The sequence below is a fragment of the Chrysemys picta genome, chromosome 1 (genome assembly GCF_011386835.1).
Source record: "Chrysemys picta bellii isolate R12L10 chromosome 1, ASM1138683v2, whole genome shotgun sequence".
NCBI lineage: Eukaryota > Metazoa > Chordata > Testudines > Emydidae > Chrysemys > Chrysemys picta.
Genome location: NC_088791.1, coordinates 327,749,519 through 327,774,610, shown reverse-complemented (window position 1 = coordinate 327,774,610; position 25,092 = coordinate 327,749,519). Strand labels below are relative to the sequence as shown.

The 25,092-nt window shown below is 41.3% G+C and overlaps 2 protein-coding genes across 8 annotated transcripts in view; one reads left to right on the top strand and one right to left on the bottom strand.

The window, feature by feature from the left end:
- The window catches only part of LOC101931329 (uncharacterized), a 167,396-nt gene that overhangs the window by 31,596 nt on the left and 110,708 nt on the right, over nt 1-25,092 (bottom strand). For 2 of the 5 annotated variants that reach the window (XM_065581640.1, XM_065581644.1), the window contains exon 2: nt 19,575-19,844. The exons of 2 other annotated variants lie outside the window; for them this stretch is intronic. Coding sequence is in view for 1 of the 3 variants with exons in the window: in XM_065581645.1 (XP_065437717.1) it covers nt 19,575-19,910 (336 nt within the window). In the remaining 2 variants the exon portion in view is untranslated. Of the gene's footprint in view, nt 1-19,574; nt 20,236-25,092 lie in introns of those variants that run through there. One more of the 5 variants, XM_065581645.1, reaches the window with a different exon arrangement.
- Nucleotides 1-25,092, top strand: part of DEUP1 (deuterosome assembly protein 1) — an 84,865-nt gene that overhangs the window by 5,103 nt on the left and 54,670 nt on the right. Inside the window, exons 3-5 of one of the 3 annotated variants that reach the window (XM_065581639.1) lie at nt 13,214-13,330; nt 15,435-15,606; nt 21,290-21,385. In XM_065581639.1, coding sequence (XP_065437711.1) covers nt 15,487-15,606; nt 21,290-21,385 — 216 coding nt within the window. In that variant the 5' untranslated portion in view covers nt 13,214-13,330; nt 15,435-15,486. Of the gene's footprint in view, nt 1-13,213; nt 13,331-15,145; nt 15,249-15,434; nt 15,607-21,289; nt 21,386-25,092 lie in introns of those variants that run through there. The other 2 variants (XM_065581637.1, XM_065581638.1) reach the window with 2 other exon arrangements.

The following is a 25,092-nucleotide window of genomic DNA, read 5'->3' as shown; positions in this document are numbered from 1 at the left end:
ACAGCATTGTAAATCTTGAGTAATTATAACTATTTTATAAAAATATTCTGTCTATAAATATAATACTTGAAACGTAAAAGTATTCCTTAAAATTATACAAAAATCAATATAACACATTAAAAATGCCATGGGTAAGAATAAAGATTGTGTTGTATTGAAAAAGGTGTTTGTTTACACTTGATAAGAATAACATATTTATGTTTTGTATAGAATACATTAAAATGTATTATGTTACATACACGGTTTAATATGTCTTGAATTATTTTTCTTTGCTTATAAGTGCTTGGATTTTGTAAATGATCTGATAGGTAAGTATGGTGATGTCACACAACAACCTTAACTGTTTTTTTTTTAAATAAAATGTATTGTTTTTAGACTATATTTTAAAATTAATTGGAAGGATCCTTTAAAGGTCAAATTTGCTCTCCTTACTAATAAATCTGACAAATTTTTTACTTTATTTTATCAACTGGTGGTTTAACGGCTTTGGTTGAGATTTGAGACATTTTTGCAGTAATTCACTTCACATAAAAAGCAGTTTTAACTTAAAAGTTGGAAGTTTGCAAATTTTTTAGTCATATTATAAACTAATTCCTTTGGCAATAAAAAAAATCCATTGGCCAAAATATTGCTGTCTTAAAAAGCAGATACTGCTCTTTCTAAAAGATTTTAATATGCATAGTTACTGGGACTAGCACAGTGTACACTTAGCCATCAGTGTACTAGGGAAAAAAGAATATTCCTTGAACATTAGCAAGACAAATTGTATAAGGGTTAGCAAAATAATGAAGATTATTTTATTGCTATAAACACTCAGAATACACAGATTATCTATCCACATATGTGTATGGATGATGGAAGGAGTGTAACTGTTAAGTAACTGAGCTCTGACTAATGCAATTAGGTTTTGGAGAATTTGATATTTTTTAAATTTTGACAGATAATACTGATGTTTATTTTTAAACGTTTTGATTTGTATCTATTTAAATTTTCACAGTTGTACAAAATTATGCATTTTAAGCCTTTTTTAATCAATTTAGATTTTCAAATTGTGGGAAATTGTAGAGGAACCTGACAGTAATTGTTTTATGACAGTGGACTTTGAGATTCAAAAAGTTAAACCTAAACTGTTAAAAGTTAATCCATTAAAACATGAATTCTCAACATCAAATGTCAAAATATACAGTGTAAATATCCTTAAATTAAAACTCTAATAAATTCTCAAGCAACATTTTTCTTACTTTGCCTATCTGGAAATTTAGATGATCATAGATGGAAATATTTTTTCATCAGTTTGTGTATGTATGGTGAAATCAATGTTTACTGATATTTTCACATAAAAATCTAAACCATCCAAGCCTAAATTTAATGGAATTTAATAGCAGCAGATCCTGATGGACTATTGCAGGGATCAGCAACCTTTGGCACGCAGCCCATCAGGGAAATCCGCTGGTGGGCCGGAACGGTTTGTTTACCTGCAGTGTCCGCAGGTTTGGCAAATCGCAGCTCCCGCTGGCCATGTTTCACCGTTCCAGGCCAATGGGGGCTGCGGGAAGCGGTGGCCAGCACATTCCTTGGCCCACACCGCTTCCTGCAGCCTCCATTGGCCTGGAATGGCGAACCGCAGCCAGCGAGAGCTGCGATCGACCGAACCCGCGGACGCTGCAGGTAAACAAACCAGCCCGGCCCGCCAGCGAATTTTCCTGACGAGCCGCGTGCCAAAGGTTGCTGATCCCTGGACTATTGTATTAATAATCAGATTACATTATTCCTTTTTTAAAAGCTATAATAAAGGAAAAATACATTAACATTCTAGTATCTGGTTTAAATATCTAAAGACAAGTGAACTTATGATTTAAGATGAAACTTTCCTTAACCTATGTTGTTGTGCATAGACTTCGGTTCACATTTACATACATAATATCGTAGGTGATGATACAGATGTCTGCAAAATCTAAGTATAACGAGGAGAGAGGGCAAAAAGGAAAGAATGATTTTCTGGACACAGCATTTTTAGAAAGTTTTAGGCTCTAATTTCCGTTTCTAAATTAAAATTTTAACTATTATAAAGAATAAGGACAAACAGGTTCTTCTTATGTCTATTAGGAAACATTAGGAAAATTATACAAACTGTTTAGAAACCTGGATGAGAAGGAGAATGAACGGAATTGGTGATTGAAGAGAGGGGCATGACTAGTGGGTAGAATCAACTATCGTTGAATTAGAAGAGAGAGGCGTGGTCATTGGTAATAGGTTATTAATTATTATCATTGTATGTATTATCATAGTGCCTAGAATCCCCAGCCATGGAGTAGGTCCCCATTGTGCTAGGCACTGTACAAACACAGAACAAAAAGATAATCCCTGCCCCAAAGAGTTTATAGTCTAAGTATAAGACAAGAGACCACAGACAGATGGGGGATACAAAGAAACAATGAGACATTATGATCAGCGTGGTAGGCTGTGGTCTCAGCACCTGAGCAGCCTAAGGTTGACAATGTTTTTGTAGACCTCATGGCAAAGGAGAGTTTGAAGGATGATAATGAGTTGGTTTTTACAGATGTTTACTGGGAGCATGTCCCTAGGATGAGGGGGCTTGTTTGAAAATTTAACAAGTGGATGAGAGAGGCTGACATCATGGACCAATCTGAGGTTGGAGTTAACCTTTCAATACTGAATGAGAGATGATAGGTAAGGTAGGGATAGGTCGTGAAAGACTTGAAAGTGAAGACAAGAAGCTTATGTTTTATACGATAGAGAAGAGTGAAGTAGTGAAGGGATTCAAAAGATAGGGTGACATAGTTAAAGTTTGCTAATCTAATTCTGACCCAGTTCAGTAGTAAACAAAAGTTGTTACAATCTGAATGTGGGGTTTATATGGAAAGCTGAATTGGTATTCATAGTGGAAAGTTGTCCACAGTACAAACCACTATCCAAAGCTGGCATTTTTGTTGGCAGATTTAGTACAGAAGCCTGATGAAAAATTACACACTGAGGGTGTGGAAAGGTGGGATTTAAGCAGAATAAAGTAAACAACCTGCACACACACACTATTTGCTTTTTCAGCCCCATCCTTCCATTCTGTCATCATGTAAATTACATCAATTTACCGATGAGTAATTTACTGCACAATTTAAATGGGTTGTGCCCGGGTTACCTCACAGCCTCTCTCTCTATGTGATATCACAACATATGGGTTCAGCTGAGGTGCTGAATCTAAACAGCCCATAGCTCTATCATACAAGGACTGTTGGTGCAGGAAGTTTTCAGTAAGGGGGCCTCGATTCATTGATTAAAGACAGAAAGGACAATAGTGATCATCTACTCTTTCCTCCTGTATAACACAGGCCATAGAACTTCCCCCAAATAATCCCAGAGCATATAGTTTTGAAAAATATCCAATCTCGGTTTAAAATTTTTGCCAGTAATGGAGAATCCACCACAACTCTTGATAAATTGTTCCAATGGTTAATCATGCTCACTGTAAATGTACACCTTATTTTCAGTCTGAATTTGTTTAGCTTCAACTGCCAGCCATTGGATCCTGTTATACCTTTCTCTACTAGACTGAAGAGCCCATTAGTAAATATTTGTCCCCATGTAATTACTTATAGACTGTAATCAAGTCACCCCTTAACATTCTCTTTGTTAAACTAAATAGATTTAATCTATCACTATAAACCAGATTTTCTAACCCTTTAATCATTTTTTTGGCTCTTTTCTGAATCCTCTCCAATTTCTCTACATCCTTCTTGAATTGTGGTCACAGTACTCCCAGCAGCAGTTGCAGCAGTGCCAAATACGGAGGTAAAATAACCTCTATATTCCTACTCAAGATTCCCCTGTTTATTCATCAAGGGAGTGAGTGCATGTTGGCCACAGTATCACACTGAGAGCTCATGTTCATCTGATAATCCACCATAAACCCTAAATCTTTTTCAAAGTCACTGCTTCCCAAAATATAGTCCCCCATCGAGTAAGTCTGGCTTACATTCCTTGATCCTAGATGTGAACATAACACACATTGTTTGCTTGCACTCAGTTTACCATGTAATCCAGATTGCTCTGAATCAGTGACCTGTCCTCTTCATTATTTACCATTCCCCCAATTTTGTGTCATCTACAAACTTTATCAGTGATGATTTTATGTTTTCTTCCAGGTCATTAATACAAATGTTAGGGCCAAGAACCAATCCTTGAGGGACCCACTAGAAATACACCCTTTCCATGATGATTCCCTGTTTATAGTTACATTTTGAGACCTATCAGTTAGCCAGATTTTAATCCATTTAATATGTGCCATGTTAACCATATATAATTCTAGGTTTTAATCAAAATGTCATGTGTACAAAGTCAAATGCATTACAGAAGTCTGAGTATATTACATTAATACAATTACTTCTATCAACCAAACATGTAATCTCATAAAAAATAATTTAGTTTGACATGATCTATTTGCCATAAACCAATGTTGATTGGCATTAATTATGTTACCCTTCTTTAATTCTTTATTAATTGAATCCTTTATCTGCTACTCCATTATCTTGCACAGGATAAATGTCAGACTGACAGGCCAATAATTATCTAGATCAACCTCTTTATCCTTTTTAAATATTGGCACATTAGTTTTCTTCCAGTCTATTGGAACTTCCCCAGTGTTCCAAGACTTATTGAAAATCAATAAAAACAGTCTAGCTTCTCAGCCAGCTCTTTTAAAACTCTTGGATGCAAGTTATCTGGACTTGCAGATTCAAAAATGTCTAACTTTAGCAGCTGTTGTTTAACATCCACCTGAGATACTAGTGGAACAGAGTGTTATCATCATATGGTGAGACAATATCATCAGTCTTTTCCCAAATACAGAACAGAAATATTTATTGAACACTTCTGCCTTTTCTGCGTTATTATATGTAATTCTACCATTTACATCTGTAACCCTTCTGCCAGGTGAAATCGGCAACAACAAGGGCCAGGTTCAATGTCTAGTGGTTTCTCTTAACAACACAAAATAGAACTGGCTCAAGGTCTCACCAAGTAATCTGGGAAAACGAAATAACGCCGTTGGGTGCTTCTAAGGGGTAATACTTCCCCTCTCACAAGCATTAAGTCTGTGTACAACAAAATGATCTTTGATTAAAAGGGGAAGGAGGACCCAACATTAATTTGGCAAAACACCGCAACCATAATTCAAAAGCATGTGACGATAGGCAAACACCCACCACACAGTATGTTGGGCATTATTCTTTGCTTCAGTTTCTCACTTTGCAGTGTGAAAGCCCAACAAACAAATGTCCCTTAACACACACACCCTCCTCCTCTTCCTCTTCCTCCTCTGTAGGACCCACTCACAGTTGCTTGGTTAGTGGAGACCCAGAGTTCAGAGGTGCATTCACAGAGGTTCTCCTCCCACCCCGCGAAAGGCGAAGGAATCGAGCAATGCCTCTGCTGCTGCAGCCACTGCTGCAACTGCCTCACAGTTGCTGCCATTCACTTTGCCATTGCTGCCCACGGCTGCCGCTGTTCACTCTGCTACCGCTGCCTCTCTGCTACATCGTTCACTCTGCCACCTGCTTCTCTACCGTGACATAACATTCTGAAGTTCCAACACATAATCCAGCTCTCAATGACTTCAGCAGATAGTGGGGAACCTCATTGTTAGTGCAAGCTGTGCAGTCACTTTCACTGCAACACTGTCCCACAGCAGGTGTAAGGTTCAGCACCCAGACCTGGTTATCAGTGACTTCAGGTCTAGTGATCACTGAACAAAACAGGGACTCTCAACTGACTCTAATCAGCTACCTCTTTATACAGTGGAGACAGGAGGCCCAAATGATGTCTAGAACTCCTTAGGCAGTACCCACACCACCATATAAGAACACATAGGCGCCAACTTTTCCCGGTGCTCATGCCCCCCTGGCCCCGCCCTGATTCCACCCCTGCCCTGCCCCCATTCCAACCCCTTACCCAAAGTCCGCATCCCAACTCCGCCCCCTCCCTGCCCCTATTGAACCCCTCCCCAAATCCCTGTCCCGGCCCCGCCTCTTCCCCCGAGCGCACCACATTCCTCCTCCTCCCCCCTCCCTCCCAGCACGTGCCCCCGTGAAACAGCTGTTTCGCAGCGCAAGCGCTGGGAGCCAGAGGGAAAAAATGGGCACGCAGCACACTCAGGGGAAGAGGTGAAGCGGAGGCGGAGGTGAGCTGAGGCAGAGGGGCGTGGCAGGGAGCTGCTGGTGGGTGCAGAGCACCCACCAATTTTTCCCCGTGGGTGCTCCAGCCCTGGAGCACCCACAGAGTCGGCGCCTCTGTAAGAACACCTACCCCCACCCCCTCTCTTCTTCACTGGGATTTGGCATTCCTTCCCCCTGCTTAGAGAGTGAGATTCAGTTTAGCTTTTACCCACTTGATCTTTCTTAAATAGGTTGTAATAATTGATTTTAATGTTCCAGTTATGTGAATCATCCCACCAAGTTTCAGTAATAGTATCTAGCTTGAATTCATGCTAATAAATGAGCAATTCTAATTCCTCTTGTTTGTTACCAAGGCTCCTAGCATTGGTTTGTAGATAATTAAATAATTCCTTCTCTTCCTGTCCTTTGGTTCCTTGTTTAATTTTGTACTCAACATCTTGATTCTGTGCTAAATGAGTCCTCGTATCTTCCATCTTTTTACCCTCCCCTTTTGTTACTAGTTAAACCCCTCAAGCCCACTGAACTTATTTAACTTCAAGAAGTTCATTTTTTAGGAGGGGCAAATTATGGTCATGAGCAGTGAATGGTTTCAGTAGACATTTTTTGCTTCAGCCAGAGAAAAGAAGAATGGGCATAATATTTGCTAAACATGTAACTTTTCAGATTAAATATCAGTTTAAGAATAAGGAGGGATGGTTTATTTTATTAAAGGGTACAATTGCTGGCTTAGTAATAACAGTGGGCTCAGTATATACTACGAGTCAAAAGCAAATAACTTTTTAAAGGATTTCTTTAAAATGTTGCAACATTATTATGGGAAAGGGAAATTATATTTGGAGGAGACTTCAATTGTACACTGATTCCTTACTGGGACAGATCTGATAAAAAAATTAGCTAAGGAAATGAATGCAGCATTAGACTTTCTATACCAACAATTCTGTCTCAGATTGCTGGAGAGAATTGCATCCAGCAGAATGAGATTATACATTCTAGTCAGTCATACTTTATATACAATAATAGATTTAGTGTTAATCTTTAAATCCTTAAAGAAATGAGGGAAATCTACAGAAATTGGCCCTATTACATGGTCAGATCGTGTCCCATTGGAAGCAATAATTGATAGTTTGGATGGGTCCCAAAGATCACTTTTTTGGAACATGATTTTTTGCTTCTCCAGGGCAAAGATGAATCTGCAGAACAATATAAAGAGAGTTCTACTATAGGAGGCAGGTAAAGAAGTATTTAGGGATCAGCTGGTTAGCAGAGCCTCTCATTTGAAAAGGGAAATAAGTCAAGAACAATTAAAAGCAGAATAGGACATAAAAAGGTTACAAGAGATTCATTAAAACATAGGTTCAAAAAAAGTATACACATAATTCATTAATATTAGGGGGGAATTGCATATGTTGATGACAGACTACTGAAAAAGCCATTAGATATACGGATGTTTTACAAAAAAGGAAATAAAAGTGATAAGTTATTGGCTTCGAACTCTAAAGGCATTCAGTAGCAAAACAATCAGCAAAAGAGAGTTGTTCATCCTAATGAAATGTGTCACTTTTGCTGCTTATTATAAAGGTATATATACTTCAGATACTCCAAGCTCTGAAGGTATTCAAAATTATCTAGAAATACAGCAGGCTTGCCAAAGATGTATGAAATTGATAAAGAACTTTTAGAGAAAGAAGTATCAGAAGAAATTGTAGAGGCAATTGCAAGGATGAAAAGTGATAAAACTCCAGGATCTGATTGATTTTCAGCTAAATGTTTCAAGATGTTTATATTGGGGGGTACCTTTAATTGTCAAGGAACTTCCACTATCTATGAAAGAAGCTACTGTTGTTTTCCCTAAAGTTGGAAAAGACCTTATCTTTATGCACCTCTTATAGGCCATATCACTGCTGAATCACGATACAAAGATTTTATCAAAAATGCTAGCTAATCAATGTGCAATCCTGGCCATGGAGGAGAATGAAAACAGCAGGAAAGATAAACTATTATTTTACCTTATTGGGGAACAAGACAGAGAAATCTGCAGCACTTTGAAGCTCACCATTGCCTCCAGCCTCACTGCAGTCCTAGGAGCCCTGGAGACCTGTTGTTCCCCACAGCAAAACGAAACTGTGGAGCAACACAGGTTTTTCACTAGAGACCAGTTTGAAGGGGTGTGGAGATTAGATCCCTATGCTACTGTTTTATATATATATGGGGACTAGACAGACTTCCTTAGTCGGGACTGTGGCAGTTGGGATCACCACCTGTGGGAGCGGCTGCTCAGGGAAGATGATCCCATATTAGACAGATGCTTAAATGTCGGGCATGCAGTAGAAGCCGCAAAAGACAGGATGAAAGCCCTAGGAGGCACAACACCCCAAGAAGTACATGAGATGGGACAACGGAAAAGGAGAGTAGGTGGCCAGGATATCATACCCATAGTGAGATGCATTTACTTTGGGAGAAAGCATGAGCTGGTAAAGGAGCAGTGCCCTGAGCTAGGACAGTATTGCATATGGCAATTTGAGCCATTTTGTCAGTGTATGCAAGAGCAGAGGAAGGTCTCAAAGATTCAGTCAGACTTGTACAAGAGGGAAATGGACAGCAGTGATGACATGAGTCCAAGAGCATATCAGGTTCAGGCTGCTGGGACACAAAGGACAACACCAACCTCTGTACATGCAACTCTGTTAATAGTGAAATGCCCTCTGCGATTTCAGCAGGATGGTGGGGCTTCCCGCAATGTGATTCCTCAGTGTGAACTGGACTCAAACACGCTCATTACAAAGGGAAGGCGCAGTCTGCTAATGTACAGTGGGAGCATAATGTAGCCCAGGGATTGGCAACCTTTGGCATGCGGCACGCCAGGGTAAGCCCCCTGGCAGGCCAGGCTGATTTGTTTACCTGCCGAGTCCACAGGTTTAGCCGATCACATCTCCCACTGGCCGCGGTTCGCCGCTCCAGGCCAATGAGGGCTGCGGGAAGCGACGTGGGCCGAGGAATGTGCTAGCCGCTGCTTCCCACTGCCCCCATTGACCTGGGGCGGTGAACCACAACCAGTGGGAGCTGCAATCAGCTGAACCTGTGGACACGGCAGGTAAACAAATCAGCCCGGCCCGCCAGGGTGCTTACCCAGGCGGGCCATGTGTCAAAGGTTGCCGATCCCTGATGTAGCCTATAGGAATATGTGACCTCATAGTGTTAACTGAAGTTTGTGGTGGTGGATGGTAAACACTCCAGACCTCTCTTGGGGTATACAGCTATAGAAGCCATGGATCTGATCAGGATATAGTGTCAGAATTTTATAGCTGCAGTGCAAGAAGCAAAACGGGGCGTTCCGTGGACAATGGAGACAATTTTAAAAGCATATGGGGATGCTTTCAAAGGCGATGAGTGCCTCAAAGGAAAGCTGCAACCAGAAGTAGACCCCAGAGAGATAGCTCAGTGGTTTTAGTATTGGCCTGCTAAACCCAGGGTTGTGAGTTCAATCCTTGAGGGGCCATTTAGGGATCTGGGGCAAAAAATCTGTCTGGGGATTGGTCCTGCTTTGAGCAGCGGGTTGGACTAGATAACCTTCTGAGGTCCCTTCCAACCCTGATATTCTAACCTTGGGCTTTTTTTATATTCTAACCTGTGTGCTTACAACAAAAGGAAAATTGCAGTGACACTGTGCCATCCAGTACTGAAGGATCTTGAAAGTCTGCAGAGCAGGGGTATCATAGAACCTGTAGAAGCCACTAGAACCTGGGTAAGCAGCATGGTGGTGGTAAAGAAACCAACAGGCAAATTACACATCTGCAGAGACCCAAAGCCAGTGAACCAGGCATTGAAAAGATGCCACTATCCACTGCCCACAATTGATAAAAATTTTGCCAGAACTTTCCAAAGCCAGAATCGTTATGGTATATGATGTGAGGAATGGGTTTGGGCACATAAACCTGGATAAAAAGTCCAACATGCTGACACCTTCGCAACACCATTTAATTGCTACAGATGGCTGTACATGCTGGTGGGCGCAAGCCTAGCACCCAAAGTGTTCTAGACGGGACCCTGGAATGACTGCCTGGGTTAAAATAATTGCAGATGATATCCTCAGTATAGGTGAAAGGAGCAATGAAACAGAAGCTGAACAAGACCATGACAGAAAACTACAGGCTTTTCTACAGCAATACAAGGACAAGAACATAAAACTCAGCCAGAAAAATGCAATTCAAAGAGCTCGAGGTGATATATATTTTGGGACATCTGCTCACAGCAAAGGGACTGAAAGCAAATTCTAACAAGATCAAAGCAGTCAGAGACATGCCTGTGCCAGTGAATATGCAAGGGGTATAGCTCATAGGAATGATACATTTTCTGTCCAGTTTTTCTCCCTTCCTGTCTGCAGCAGTGGAACCAATACATCAACTCACAAGGCAGAATGCTGAGTGGGCAGGTTCCCAACAGCAAGCATTTAACATACTGAAATAAATTATAATGGATGCTAGGAGAGCCACTGACAGTCCAGTGTGATGCATTGGAGAAAGGATTGGGTGTAGCTCTTTTACAGAAGCAGCCGGTTGCTTATGCCTACAGAGCCCTGTCAGAGATTGAACATGGGTATGCCCAAATAGAAAAAGAGTTTGTGGTTCTTGTATTTGGGGTTGAGTGATTCCATCAGCACACTTATGATCACTCATTAATAGTGCAATCAGACCACAAAATTCCTAGAGACAGTCATGGCAAAGTCCATTCTTAGTGCTCCAAAGAGATTGCAGTTCATGTTGATGCACATCCAGCACTACCAGGTAGAGATCAGATGTTGTCCAGAACAATTACTGGGGTTAGCTGACACCCTGAGCAGGTCATATATACCCAGCACCAGGGAGTTGGGGGAAGAGAAATCAGGATATTAAATCCATTAACTTGCTGCACTATCTTCTAGGTTAAGCTGATGGAAATCAAAGACATTATGAAAAAAATCCAACTACAGGCAGTCAAGACAGCAATACTAGCAGGGTGGCCAGAAGGCATAAGCTAACTACTGGTAGGAGCAGAACCATATTTTCAAATTAAAGATGAGCTGAGTTGCAGGATATAATTATATTTTGAGGAAGAGAGCTATTGTCCCCACCTCATTGCATTGGGATGTCATAAAAAAAATATGCCTCACAACTGGGCATGACAGCTGTCTTAGACAGGCTCAAGAGTATGTTTACTGGCCAGGAATATATACATTTGATAGAAGGGTGTGACACCTGTTGTTTGTGTGATAACCACTTGCAGAAAGAGACTGTTACCACATGAGCTGCCCACCTGACCATAAGAAAAAGTGGGAGTGGACTTATTTACCTTCAAGGAAAAACAGTAGTTGTTTACAGTGGATTACTATTTGTATTTTTGGGAGTTTGATGCCCTGCCTGATACCATAAGCAAGTCAGAGATCAGCTATACCTTTTTCATATCCACTGGTTCTGGAATGTCTCTGTCTGCCTTGATCTTTAACTGTCCCACTCTCCCATGGTACCAGTGCCCTCAAGTTAGGCATTATGGCTCAGATCCTCAAAGATATTTAGGCTCCTAACTGCCTTTGAAATCAATGGAACAGTGGTTCGCAATCTATTTACCACTGTGGATTGCATATGCAGCTCTCTAATATATATACTACCTGTATGGCCGTGAGGATGTCACATGGGTTGCAGCTGTGTGCTGATTGGGCCATGGGTTGAGAACAACCGCAATGGAAGTTAGGAGCCTAAATATCTTTGTGGATCCCATCCTATGCTTCGCAACTTTCTAGAAAAGTTATTTTATACAGAAAGCTAACTTTCATAGACACAATGGCTTCTGGTCAATTAGGAAAGAAAAAATCTAACTAATTTATATCAATCTTTGAATAGAGTCATAGAATTTAAGGATAGAAAGGACCACAAGATCATTTAGTCTCACCTATGACATCTTTCCTAACAAAGCAATATGGTTTATATATGCACCAGAGGAAAAGGATTTGGATAGACAAATTACTCAAAAGGAATGGGCTTTGATCTGGAAAAGAAGATGACCAGAAACTTCAGTTTGTAGTACAATAAAAGAAAATTTGTTTAAGATCCTGTTTCAGTGGTACCTTGCACCAGTCAGGTTAAAATGGAAAGAGACATTGAACAGAGGAAACGTTGGAGAAATTGTGATGAAAGAGGAGATTTTATGCATGATGGACATTTTCAGTCATTAGAGAGTATTGGGATGCAATTAGTAATGAAATATTAAAAATTGTTGGGGCTTCATGGTAGAAATGGTCTCACTCAAAGAAATGAAGAATTAGTCACTCATGTGCTACTAGATTCCAGGCTACTGATTGCCTCTCATTGAGAAAAGAAACACAGCGCAAAATTAGAGAAGTGGTCCTAAAAAATAAGGGAGGATGTTGTTATGGAAAAATTAACCTTCAGTTACATACCCCAGTAAAATAGAAGACAGATGCTTAGATACTTGATTACTATTTATTCAATACTCAGACAATGTACATTCGCCTGCAAAGAAACTACCATGCCTGTCCAATTTTTTTGGAATATTAATGTTTGATAGAGACACCTGGTTTGATAAATAGTAGTCACTCGTTTCATACAATTTAATAAAATCACCAGAAACAAGACAGGCTGGTGGTAAGAGGCTCACTTTGTAATATGATAACATTCTGATAAATAGATGTTCACTATTATATCATTGCATAATGTTTCTCTAAACAAAAATACAAGCCCAGTGTTGTAATATTAATGTTTTATTCCTGATATTTATATGGCAATTATTGTAAACCTTCTTAAATAAACAGTTATAAAAATGGTTAAGAGGTGTAGTCCTTCTCAAATATACGTTCGATTTAATGTTTGGATAATAATTGAAAATATTTAAATAAATTTTAAAAATGAGATAATATCCTGACTTACTTTTAATCGAGAAGGCAACAAATACTGAGTTTCTGATTACTGCCTTTAATATCCAGTTCAGGAATGTAAATACAGGGCTAGTTAGTCTCTGTTCAAATCTCTCGACAGTAAATAGCCTTCCTGCTTATGAAGAGTCATGACCTGGAAGTAACATTGTAAAAATGTCATTCATCAGTGTCAAAGGAGTCCTGTTGAAAAGGATGAATTTCAAACTTAACTTCAAAGGTTTGGAAACCTTACTACTTTGTGTTTGAAGATATTGTGCAACTCTGCTTTTAGGAACAGCACAAGTACAATGGAAAAAGGTTTCTTCATCTCCTGAAGAGGATATTTTCTCATGACTGGGCTTTTTTCTCTTTTTAGTGAAAGTAAAACTGTTGATTTAATAGGGAGATGCTTTGTTGCTTGAGCTCTTTTACCAGTCAGACTGGGAAAGTCAATAACTAGCAGTCTTGTTAACTAGACTTAGTTTTAACAACCTTTTGGCCTTCACATTGTGATAGGTCAAACAACGGGTCACAAAGACCTCTAAAATACTTTTGTTGTTTTGGTGACATTCTGGAAGTTATTTCTGTACTAGGACTGCAGGATCTGAATGATTGCTACAGTCTGATAGTGGGAAGACAATGGATATGTCTACACCAGAGCAGGAGGTATAATTTCCACCTCTAATCAAGCTAGCACCCTACAAATAGTAGTGTCACTACAGTGTTGCAAGTGGCAGGATGGTCTAGCTGCTTAAGTATGTATCTATGTTTCAGATGGGATCGTACTCAGATGGCTAGCCCATCCTGCTGCTCACATCACCAGGGCTATATTTCTACTTTTAGCACATTACCTCAATCAGAGCTAGAGCAGGTATGTATATCCAAGCTGGAAATTACACCACCAGTTGCTAGATATACCCAGTGTCTGTCACTTTCTCCTGCACTATGTGAAGAGCACAGTCTGTCTACTATTCAGAGATGCTAATCGCATCAGTGAAAAATGAATCTGCTTGAAACAAGGTGTTTTTTAAACTTATCTAAGTGTCTGATGTTATAACAAAAAATAATGCTGTTAATATATCAAGCTTTTCTAATTAAAATGTTTATATATTAAAATAGTTAATCTGTTTCTGAAAATATCAGTTCACTTATATGTGATAGAGTTAACTGTTTCCCCTTGAATAATTAGAATAACCACCTTTTCTTTTGGGTAGGGATATCTGTGCTTGCTATGTGCAAGCTTTCTAAATACTCAGCTAATTTAAGTCTTTCCCTGTAGGATTTTCAGGGTAGGTTTTACTTAAATGCCCAAATTAATAGAAGGGTTCAGTCAAAATATTCCCTTCAGCTGGCTTATCAAGTTTGACCACGCTAATTTTTTAGTTGCTCTCTTTTGGTAAGGCTGGACTCACAACAGTATTACTCTAGTTTTACACTGGAATAAATCCACAGAAATGAAGTTACACCTGTGTAAAACTGGAATAATGCAGCAGTGAATGAGGTTCATAGTTAAAGAAAAAGACATAACTTTTCCATATGAGAGGGTGAATGGAGAAGAAATCTCATAGGACAGATGCTGGTCTTCCTGTTTATCCTTCACTCTGGAAGGCACCCACATACCACGGTAACGGGTATGGTCTAAGCAATATAGAATAGAGACATAGGGATGGAAGCACTATCTGACAGCCCCTCTTAGGGCAAATAAAGATTGGGAACCATTACATTAGCTATGGGTTGTATGACCAAATCCAGGTCTGGCAGGATGTAGTTTTGAACTCTCCACACTTGGGATTTTGAGAGATGGAACTTGGTGGAAATGAAAGTTTACTATTCAGCAAAGCATGTTATTTATATGACCAACTATCAGATCTACAGGGGAAAATATCCATTTGACAAAAAATAATGAACACAAGCTGCTAATTTAACTATATATTGTTCATATGGCAGCACTATTGTGTGGCTATTATTGTTGCATTGATTCTTCCACAGTAGTCCACTGCCTGTTCAAATAACATGCTAAATGGATGGTAGACTATAATCAGAAAGTATTATAAGGTATTTATTCTTGATAGGAAGTCCAGAATACATGCTGGAACTGCCATGCGTAAGGGCTTTGAAAAAAACACTGTAGCCTCTGACCCTAACTTCAAGCTAAGGTAAGAATCATGAATTGGGATTCTGTCTATGTTTGAAGTCATCCTTTAGCTTTAAGGCTCCTCCCCTTCTGCCCCCACCCCTAAAGACCGGGTATTTATATGAGAGTAAATAAGTTACAGTAATCTGAATAAAAATATTTTTTGTCTCTTAATCTATATTTGGAAAATTTGTGTTTTTATTATTAGAGCTTCTCCATGTGAAGCTGAGCTTCAGGAATTAGTCCACCAAATTGACATCATGGTAAACAACAAGAAACTGGAATGGGAAAGGAAGGTGCGAGCTTTAGAGGCAAGAATGGATGTCCGGGATCAAGAATTAGCAAATGCCCAAAGCAAGTTGGATCTGAAAGGTCAAGAGGTACGTACATGAATACCATCTCCTATAAAGAAAGCATTTAATTCTGGGAGTTAGTTAATAGCATACTTTATAAATATGCCTGTTCAGTGTATCACATCAGAATACAGAACAAGTTCTTTAAAGATCAGTAATGATCTCTGATATTTTGTATTAAAATGTGGTTCTGCTCTGAAAAATTACTGTAAAAATGTCATTGAGCGGTTCAATATTTAGTGTGTCTCAATTATGTCCAGTTCATATATGTCCACTGTTTACAAGTAAAAAGTTGATTTGATAGTTTTTCCAAATGCCAGCCCAGCTAATTCAATCTGGGATTTTAAAGTCAAAATTGGTTAATAAAATCATAGAATATCAGGGTTGGAAGGGACCTCAAGAGGTCATCTAGTCCAACCCCATGCTCAAAGCAGGACCAATTCCCAACTAAATCATCCCAGCCAGGGCTTTGTCAAGCCAGGCCTTAAAAACCTCCAAGGAAGGAGACTCCACCACCTCCCTAGGTAACGCATTCCAGTGTTTCACCACCCTCCTAGTGAAATAGTTTTTCCTAATATCCAACCTGGACCTCCCCCACTGCAACTTGAGACCATTGCTCCTTGTTCTGTCATCTGCCACCAGTGAGAACAGCCGAGCTCCATCCTCTTTGGAAACCCCTTCAGGTAGTTGAAGGCTACTATCAAATCCCCCCTCATTCTTCTCTTCTGGAGACTAAACAAACCCAGTTCCCTCAGCCTCTCCTCATAAGTCATGTGCTCCAGACCCCTAATCATTTTTGTTGCCCTCCGTTGGACTCTTTCCAATTTTTCCACATCCTTCTTGTAGTGTGGGGCCCAAAACTGGACACAGTATTCCAGATGAGGCCTCACCAATGTCGAATAAAGGGGAACAATCACGTTCCTCGATCTGCTGACAATGCCCCTACTTATACAGCCCAAAATGCCGTTAGCCTTCTTGGCAACAAGAGCACACTGTTGACTCATATCCAGCTTCTCGTCCACTGTGACCCCTAGGTCCTTTTCTGCAGAACTGCTACCTAGTCATTCGGTCCCTAGTCTGTAGCAGTGCATGGGATTCTTCCGTCCTAAGTGCAGGACTCTGCACTTGTCCTTGTTGAACCTCATCAGGTTTTTTTTGGCCCAATCCTCTAATTTGCCTAGGTCCCTCTGTATCCGATCCCTACCCTCTAGTGTATCTACCACGCCTCCTAGTTTAGTGTCATCTGCAAACTTGCTGAGAGTGCAGTCCACACCATCCTCCAGATCATTAATAAAGATATTAAACAAAACCGGCCCCAGGACCGACCCTTGGGGCACTCCGCTTGAAACCGGCTGCCAACTAGACATGGAGCCATTGATCACTACCTGTTGAGCCCGACGATCTAGCCAGCTTTCTATCCACCTTACAGTCCATTCATCCAGCCCATACTTCTTTAACTTGGCGGCAAGAATACTGTGGGAGACCGTATCAAAAGCTTTGCTAAAGTCAAGGAATAACACATCCACTGCTTTCCCCTCATCCACAGAGCCAGTTATCTCATCATAGAAGGCAATTAGGTTAGTCAGGCACGACTTCCCCTTCGTGAATCCATGCTGACTGTTCCTGATCACTTTCCTCTCCTCTAAATGTTTCATAATTGATTCCTTGAGGACCTGCTCCATGATTTTTCCAGGGACTGAAGTGAGGCTGACTGGCCTGTAGTTCCCCGGATCCTCCTTCTTCCCTTTTTTAAAGATGGGCACTACATTAGCCTTTTTCCAGTCATCTGGGACTTCCCCTGATCGCCATGAGTTTTCAAAAATAATGGCTAATGGCTCTGCAGTCTCACCCGCCAACTCCTTTAGCACCCTCGGATGCAGTGCATCCGGCCCCATGGACTTGTGCACGTCCAGTTTTTCTAAATAGTCCCGAACCACTTCTTTCTCCACAGAGGGTTGGTCACCTTCTCCCCATGCTGTACTGCCCAGTGCAGCAATCTGGGAGCTGACCTTGTGCGTGAAGACAGAGGCAAAAAAATCATTGAGTACATTAGCTTTTTCCACATCCTCAGTGACTAGGTTGCCTCCCTCATTCAGTAAGGGGCCCACACTTTCCTTGATTTTCTTCTTGTTGCTAACATACCTGAAGAAACCCTTCTTGTTACTCTTAACATCTCTTGCTAACTGCAACTCCAAGTGTGATTTGGCCTTCCTGATTTCACTCCTGCATGCCTGAGCAATATTTTTATACTCTTCCCTAATCATTTGTCCAATCTTCCACTTCTTGTAAGCTTCTTTTTTGCGTTTAAGATCAGCAAGGATTTCACTGTTTAGCCAAGCTGGTTGCCTGCCATATTTACTATTCTTTCTACACATCGGGATGGTTTGTTCCTGCAACCGCAATAAGGATTCTTTAAAATACAGCCAGCTCTCCTGGACCCCTTTGCCCTTCATGTTATTCTCCCAGGGGATCCTGCCCATCTGTTCCCTGAGGGAGTCAAAGTCTGCTTTTCTGAAGTCCAGGGTCCGTATTCTGCTGCTCTCCTTTCTTCCTTGTGTCAGGATCCTGAACTCGACCATCTCATGGTCACTGCCTCCCAGGTTCCCATCCACTTTTGCTTCCCCTACTAATTCTTCCCTGTTTGTGAGCAGCAGGTCAAGAAAAGCTCTGCCCCTAGTTGGTTCCTCCAGCACTTGCACCAGGAAATTGTCCCCTACACTTTCCAAAAACTTCCTGGATTGTCTGTGCACTGCTGTATTGCTCTCCCAGCAGATATCAGGGTGATTAAAGTCTCCCATGAGAACCAGGGCCTGTGATCTAGCAACTTCTGCTAGTTGCCAGAAGAAAGCCTCGTCCACCTCATCCCCCTGGTCTGGTGGTCTATAGCAGACTCCAACCACGACATCACCCTTGTTGCTCACACTTCTCAACTTTATCCAGAGACTCTCAGGTTTTTCTGCAGTTTCATACCGGAGCTCTGAGCAGTCATACTCCTCTCTTACATACAACGCAACTCCCCCACCTTTTCTGCCCTGCCTGTCCTTCCTGAACAGTTTATATCCATCCATGACAGTACTCCAGTCATGTGAGTTATCCCACCAAGTCTCTGTTATTCCAATCGCATCATAGTTCCCTGACTGTGCCAGGACTTCCAGTTCTCCCTGCTTGTTTCCCAGGCTTCTTGCATTTGTGTATAGGCACTTAAGATAACTCATCGATCGTCCCTCTTTCTCAGCATGAGACAGGAGTCCTCCCCTCTTGCGCTCTCCTGCTTGTGCTTCCTCCCAGGATCCCATTTCCCCACTTACCTCAGGGCTTTGGTCTCCTTCCCCCGGTAAACCTAGTTTAAAGCCCTCCTCACTAGGTTAGCCAGCCTGCTGGCGAAGATGCTCTTCCCTCTCTTCGTTAGGTGGAGCCCGTCTCTGCCTAGCACTCCTCCTTCTTGGAACACCATCCCATGGTCGAAGAATCCAAAGCCTTCTCTCCAACACCACCTGCGTAGCCATTCGTTGACTTCCACGATTCGACGGTCTCTACCCCGGCCTTTTCCTTGCACAGGGAGGATGGACGAGAATACCACTTGCGCCTCAAACTCCTTTATCCTTCTTCCCAGAGCCACGTAGTCTGCAGTGATCCGCTCAAGGTCATTCTTGGCAGTATCATTGGTGCCCACGTGGAGAAGCAGGAAGGGGTAGCGATCCGAGGGATTGATGAGTCTCGGCAGTCTCTCCGTCACATCGTGTATCCTAGCTCCTGGCAAGCAGCAGACCTCTCAGTTTTCCTGGTCGGGGCGGCAGATAGATGACTCAGTCCCCCTGAGGAGGGAGTCCCCGACCACCACCCTCCTCCTCCTCCTCTTGGGAGTGGTGGTCGTGGAACCCCCATCCCTAGGACAGTGCATCTTTTGCCTTCCAATCGGTGGAGTCTCCTTCTGCTCCCTTCCCTCAGATGGGTCATCTAGTATCTGTAGAGAGAACATGGAAACGATTGCTCACCTGTATCTCCATTGCTGGTGCATGGACGCTCCTCTTTCTCCTTCTGGAGGTCACATGCTGCCAAACCTCTTCACAATCCTTCTGTCCCTGCTGCGCCTGCTCTGAATCTTCAGAACATTGTGGCCGTAGAAGCATCTCCTGACGTCTGTCCAGGAAATCTTCATTTTCCCTTATGCAACGCAGAGTCGATACTCGTTTCTCCAGCCCTCGAACCTTCTCTTCCAATATGGAGACCAGCTTGCACTTTGTACAGACAAAGTCGCTTCTGTCCTGTGGAAGAAAGACAAACATGGCACAACCTGTGCAGGTTACAACAGCTGATCGCTCACCTTCCATATCACCGTCCTCTTAAGAACTTCCTCAACTGCTGCAGGAACTACTCAGAGAAACCTGCAGATGAAAGCCTCAGTGCGCTCTCCCCAAGCGAACTCCCAGGCAAACTCCCGCTGTTAGCCTCTACTGTTCACCACTCAGCTGGTTCGCTGCTGACTGCCCTTATATACCAGTCAGGCCCACTCAAGGCCCACCTGGAACAAAGCACTCCCAATTCACACTTTTCAAACAAACAAGCAAGCAATCAAGCACACGGTCAAACTGACCAACTGTCCCAGCAGCAGACACTCAGATACTCACCAACACAGCCCCCCTAATGCAGCACTTAGCATACCTCCTCTCGGACAGCTCCCAGGCAAACTCCCGCTGTTAGCCTCTTTCCTTCTTGTGCATTCTCACTAATTATAAAGGTTCTCCAGGCCAAATTAGGCCTTCATTTACACCTTGGCAACTCCATCATTATTACTATTTATATTGCAGTACCACCTAGGATTACTGATCGAAGATCAGACACCCTTTCTGCTAGACACTGTACAGATGCACAGTCATATCTACTGGGTATACATTCAGAGATTATAGTGCAATCCTAGTGTCTCCCAACAATTTGCATTTGTGTAATTCAAGTTTAGTAAAGAAATGTGGACAAAAATCCATCTTGCGAACTCTTGGCTATGTTGGCTCTGCAGAGTTAATAGGAGTAAAAATTAGCAAAAAAAATTGTTTTGTCACTAATGAAAGCAGGTGTGATTTTCTATACACACATGAAAGACGATCTGTGCAGTAAGGTTCTATTTTACCTTTTTCACTATCCACAATGGCAACCCCTTCTGTTATTCAGATTTACCTACATTTTGTTGCCACGATGCTTGTGAGTTTGTTTCATTTTAGCGGGATGTTTGTTTGTTTGTTTTTGTGTTTTGTTTTTGTTTTTAAGTAATGCATAAACGTGCACATGAAAAGATAAAAATGTAAAGAGGTTCATTGTTGCCTTAAATGAGTGATGGGCACTGCTTATTTATGAGGCTAGTCCAGCAAAATTTTCACGCAGATGTTAATCTGCCCAGTTCTCAACTCAGCTACTCAGGTCAGGTGGTGGTCTAAGGAATTGCTCCTAAGACAAGATCTTTCATTACACAATTATATAATGCTATAATCAAATTATAATGTAAATATGCAGTGGACTTTTTGGGTACAAAATCTCAAACTTAAGCAATTTAGTTTTGTGGTATCTAATTTTACTTTTTAATAGCTTGTTAAAATACGTACAATAAAAATATTTACCTTTGGGGCACCAGTCCTATTTACAATTTTGTCTATGTTAAATATTAACCTTTTAGGAATTATTTGGAAAAAGTAAAATTGAATGTTTATTCTAAATGTAGGTAGGGATACTTCGACAGAAGTTAGACAGCTTGCAGAAGACTAAATATGAGATGGCTCGGGATTTCGAAGCTCAACTTCAAGCACTGAAGTCTCAAGTAAGGAAAAAGTCAGATTCAGTATTTTACAGTGGTTCAATATTTTCAGGTTAGTTTAGTAGATTTTGAACAGTTTTCTAAACTTACTTTATATTTCCATTTCTAATCATATCAGCTAATATTTCTTTAGAATTATATTTAAAGACTTACTTTGTGTTGAGAATTTGGTTTGATAAATATGAAGTATTTTTGTACTCGTTCAATTTGTGTTATCTACATTTAAAAATTTTATCCTTAACTATTTTCTAAAAAATGTTTCTAATGTATAATTTAATAGATGTGTCTTCATGGATTTGTGAATGGTAAATTATTACACTTTTTAACTTTGGGTGACCATATCCACTTTCATGGGTTCAATTATCATTTCTATAAGGAGAACTCTGAATCTACTTCTCCACACTGGACTTATTGTGACCAAAGGACATGGAAAGAGTCTCTGCCAGATGTAAGACCTGTGGACTATGGACTAAGTACCTTAAAGGGCTAAAATCACTTAATCAGGGTCATGATAATTAGAAGATGATTGCACACAGGGAATCTTGATTTGAGAACTGTCTTTATGTTGACATGTTTTAGATTGCTCAAGGTTGTCTTGTTTTTAAGTTAAGATTATTTGTGTTATGAAGGCTACTGGAAAGCTCTGGAAACAGCTTTCAGGTTCATAGTTTTCAGGTTCATAGTTCCAGCTATGAACAGATTGGTAGTTTTCCATGAGAGAGGAGGTATAAAAACCAGAGGGAACTGGAAGGAGGAGGCATCAGGTTGGATTCATTTTGCTTTTTGATTATTTTGTTTGCTCCATGTCTGTCCTTTTTCTCTGTTTTTCTCTGTTTTCCACTCTTAGCTATGAGTCTAATGGGTGTCAGGTTAACTGAACTTCAGTCCATAGTGTTTCTCAGATTTTAACAATGTAGCCTAGACAGTCCTAGATTTGGTCTTTTCTTTCTTATCTGATGGTGTCTTCAGTGTTTTCTGCTAATGGGAAAGGGAAAGAAACAAAGGCTTGGGCTATACTTAAAACTTATACCAGCATAGCTATGTCAGTCAGCGGTGTGAAAAAAGCCACACCCTAGTGACATAGCTTTGCTGATAAAACCCCCAGTGTAGATGCAACTATGCCAACAGAGGAGTGCTTCTGTTGGCATAGGTAATGTTATTTGGGGAGGTGGTGTTCTTACACCAGCAGAAAAACTCCTCCTGTCAGCACATGCTGCATCTACACCAGGGGCCTGTGCCTGCATAAGCTCTGTAATGTAGACATAGTTTGTCCAACAACCAGACCTCTTCAACAAATCAGTCTTCCAGTAAAACCTCAGATGGACCTCGGACTTGGCGTGGCCAAGTAAAGAACTATAATTTTGATCTGATGGTGACAACATTCCTTACCCACATACCACCAGACCATAAAATGGAGCATCTGTTCTTTTTTAAACTTCCATTTCCCTTCCTAGTCTTCTCTTTTATCTGTGTTTGCCTGTATTTGGTTGGAGAAATTGATTTGACAAACAAACAGCTTTGTAAATAAGCTGAGAGTGTTTTGGTTGCCAACTAATTACCACTTCCAGTCATTTACGAAAACAGTTATGAAACAAAAGCTGTTTTTGTAACTTACAATGTTTCCCTGCATTGTAAATATAGATACAATATTTACATCTTGGTGTGACTACTGAGAAGTTAAGCATTAGACAGTGAAAAAAAGAATTCTAGTTTTCCTCTAGTGATTCTGTACATATATATTCCACAGTATATAAATGTAAGTAGGTATAAGTGCATCCAGTGCACTAGAGTTGGAGACTTTTGCTACCATTACCACCAAGTGGCTTATGCTGCCCTGCTTTCCTCATGCTCAGAAACAAAGGGCATAAAAGGGGCATGACCACCACATCTTTCTCAGTTCCTTCTTACCATCTCTAGCACGAATTGGAGCTCCCCATCACTCTTCAGCTTCAGTTAACCAGCCACTAGTCAGAGATTTCTCTAATTGTACAAGGTTCTGGTTATAGTTAGCCTTAGCATAATTTAGTTTATTAGATAGAGTCCTTTTATTTAGGAATTCAGTAGGAACAAATCCCCAAGATTCAAACAATGTGCCACATGCTGGGCTGTGATTGTTGTTACAGATAGGCACAAAAGCTGCCTAATTTGCATAGGTGAGGGGTGTGTGAGGGACAAATGTCCTATCTGTACCCCCTTTCCTATGAGGATGAAGAAACTGGGATTTCCACCTCAAAGTCCATCTTATAAAAGAAATAATGCTTCCCTCCGCAGTGCATGACCCTGATCACAAGAGAACGAACAGCTCGGCCACAAGGAGCACCCCTCCAGCTGCCCCAGAGTCTAAGACAAAATGCTGCTCTTCTTTTTCTCCGGTGGCCTCCTTGAAACATTTTAAACTTTCTTCTTTATCTGAGAGGCAGTTGAAGTTTCACTCTGCACCCCACATGAGTCCTCCAGTGTCATGTCAAGGTCAGGTCACAAATACTGACACTTACCAGCACTGTCTGAGGTGACACTGTCAACACTGTTTCCACTGGTGCCGTTGAGCTTGCGGTCTTCACTGTTATAAAAAACATATTTGTTCCCAGCACTGTTGGGTCCAGTACCCCCGGCACCTGCAGCAGAACACTTGCCTCTTACCTTACCTTACAGTCTCCCCCAGGTCAGTGCCACCAGCATCATTTACAATCACAGATTCCTCACTTCCACTGGCTTCTTCATCACAACCCTCAATGACGGCACTGTCAGCACCACTGACACTGACCTATTCTTTTGCCTTCCGACCATTTTGCCTGCTTCCACCAGCTCCGTCATATACATCCTCTATGTCAGTACCTTTAGGACAGCACCAGGTTTTGCTGACATTGAGACCTCCACGAATGACAAGTGGAATGCTCATCCATTCACTAAGGAGAGTTATACCGCCTGTTCAAATTTGGACCATGATAGACCTGTATTTCCTCCACAGTCTTTCGGGTCTCCTTTTAGGTCACACTAGTGATGCCAGAATCAAGGGACAAGATTGGCATTTTTACAAGGAAGTCCTTGTATTATGCCTATCATCCTCCTGGGCAGTTCAAAGAGTGGAATCCCCCTTTGGCTTTATTGCGCATCTTGGACTGCCCCAAGAGTGTCTAGACCACTGTTGGAGTCTCAGTGTAGGAGTTGATTGCATTCTCCCTTTCTGGAGACTTCAAGGGAGGATCCTCCTACCATCCCTTAATCCCCTCCTTTGCTGAAGTCCACAGAAAAAGATGCAAGAGAAGAACATCTAGGTGTTCCCATCAGCATATTTCATCTTCTTCGATGCATAAGGCCATCACCCCACAGTTGACATCACCCTCCTCCCCACCCCACAGCCAACAGAGGGCTTTAAAGTGTTTCAGGACCTCATGGCCACATCTCTAGGATTGCAGGAAGAGCTGGTGCAAGACCACCTACAGAAGTTTTTTGATATCTTACAAACACCTACCACAAGAAGGGTTGTCCGTCCTATTAATGAAGCCTTTCTGGAACTTGTGAAGAACCTCTGGCAGATGCTGGCCTCTGTCCTGCCCATTCTTAAACATGTGGACAGGTGTTATCAGGTTTCTCAGCAGGAATTTGATTATTTCTTCACCCACCCTGTCCCAGAATCCCTTGTGGTTATGGTAGCCAATGAGTGTTCAAAGCAGTCTCATCCTAGGGCCACTTCAAAGGATAAGTTTAAA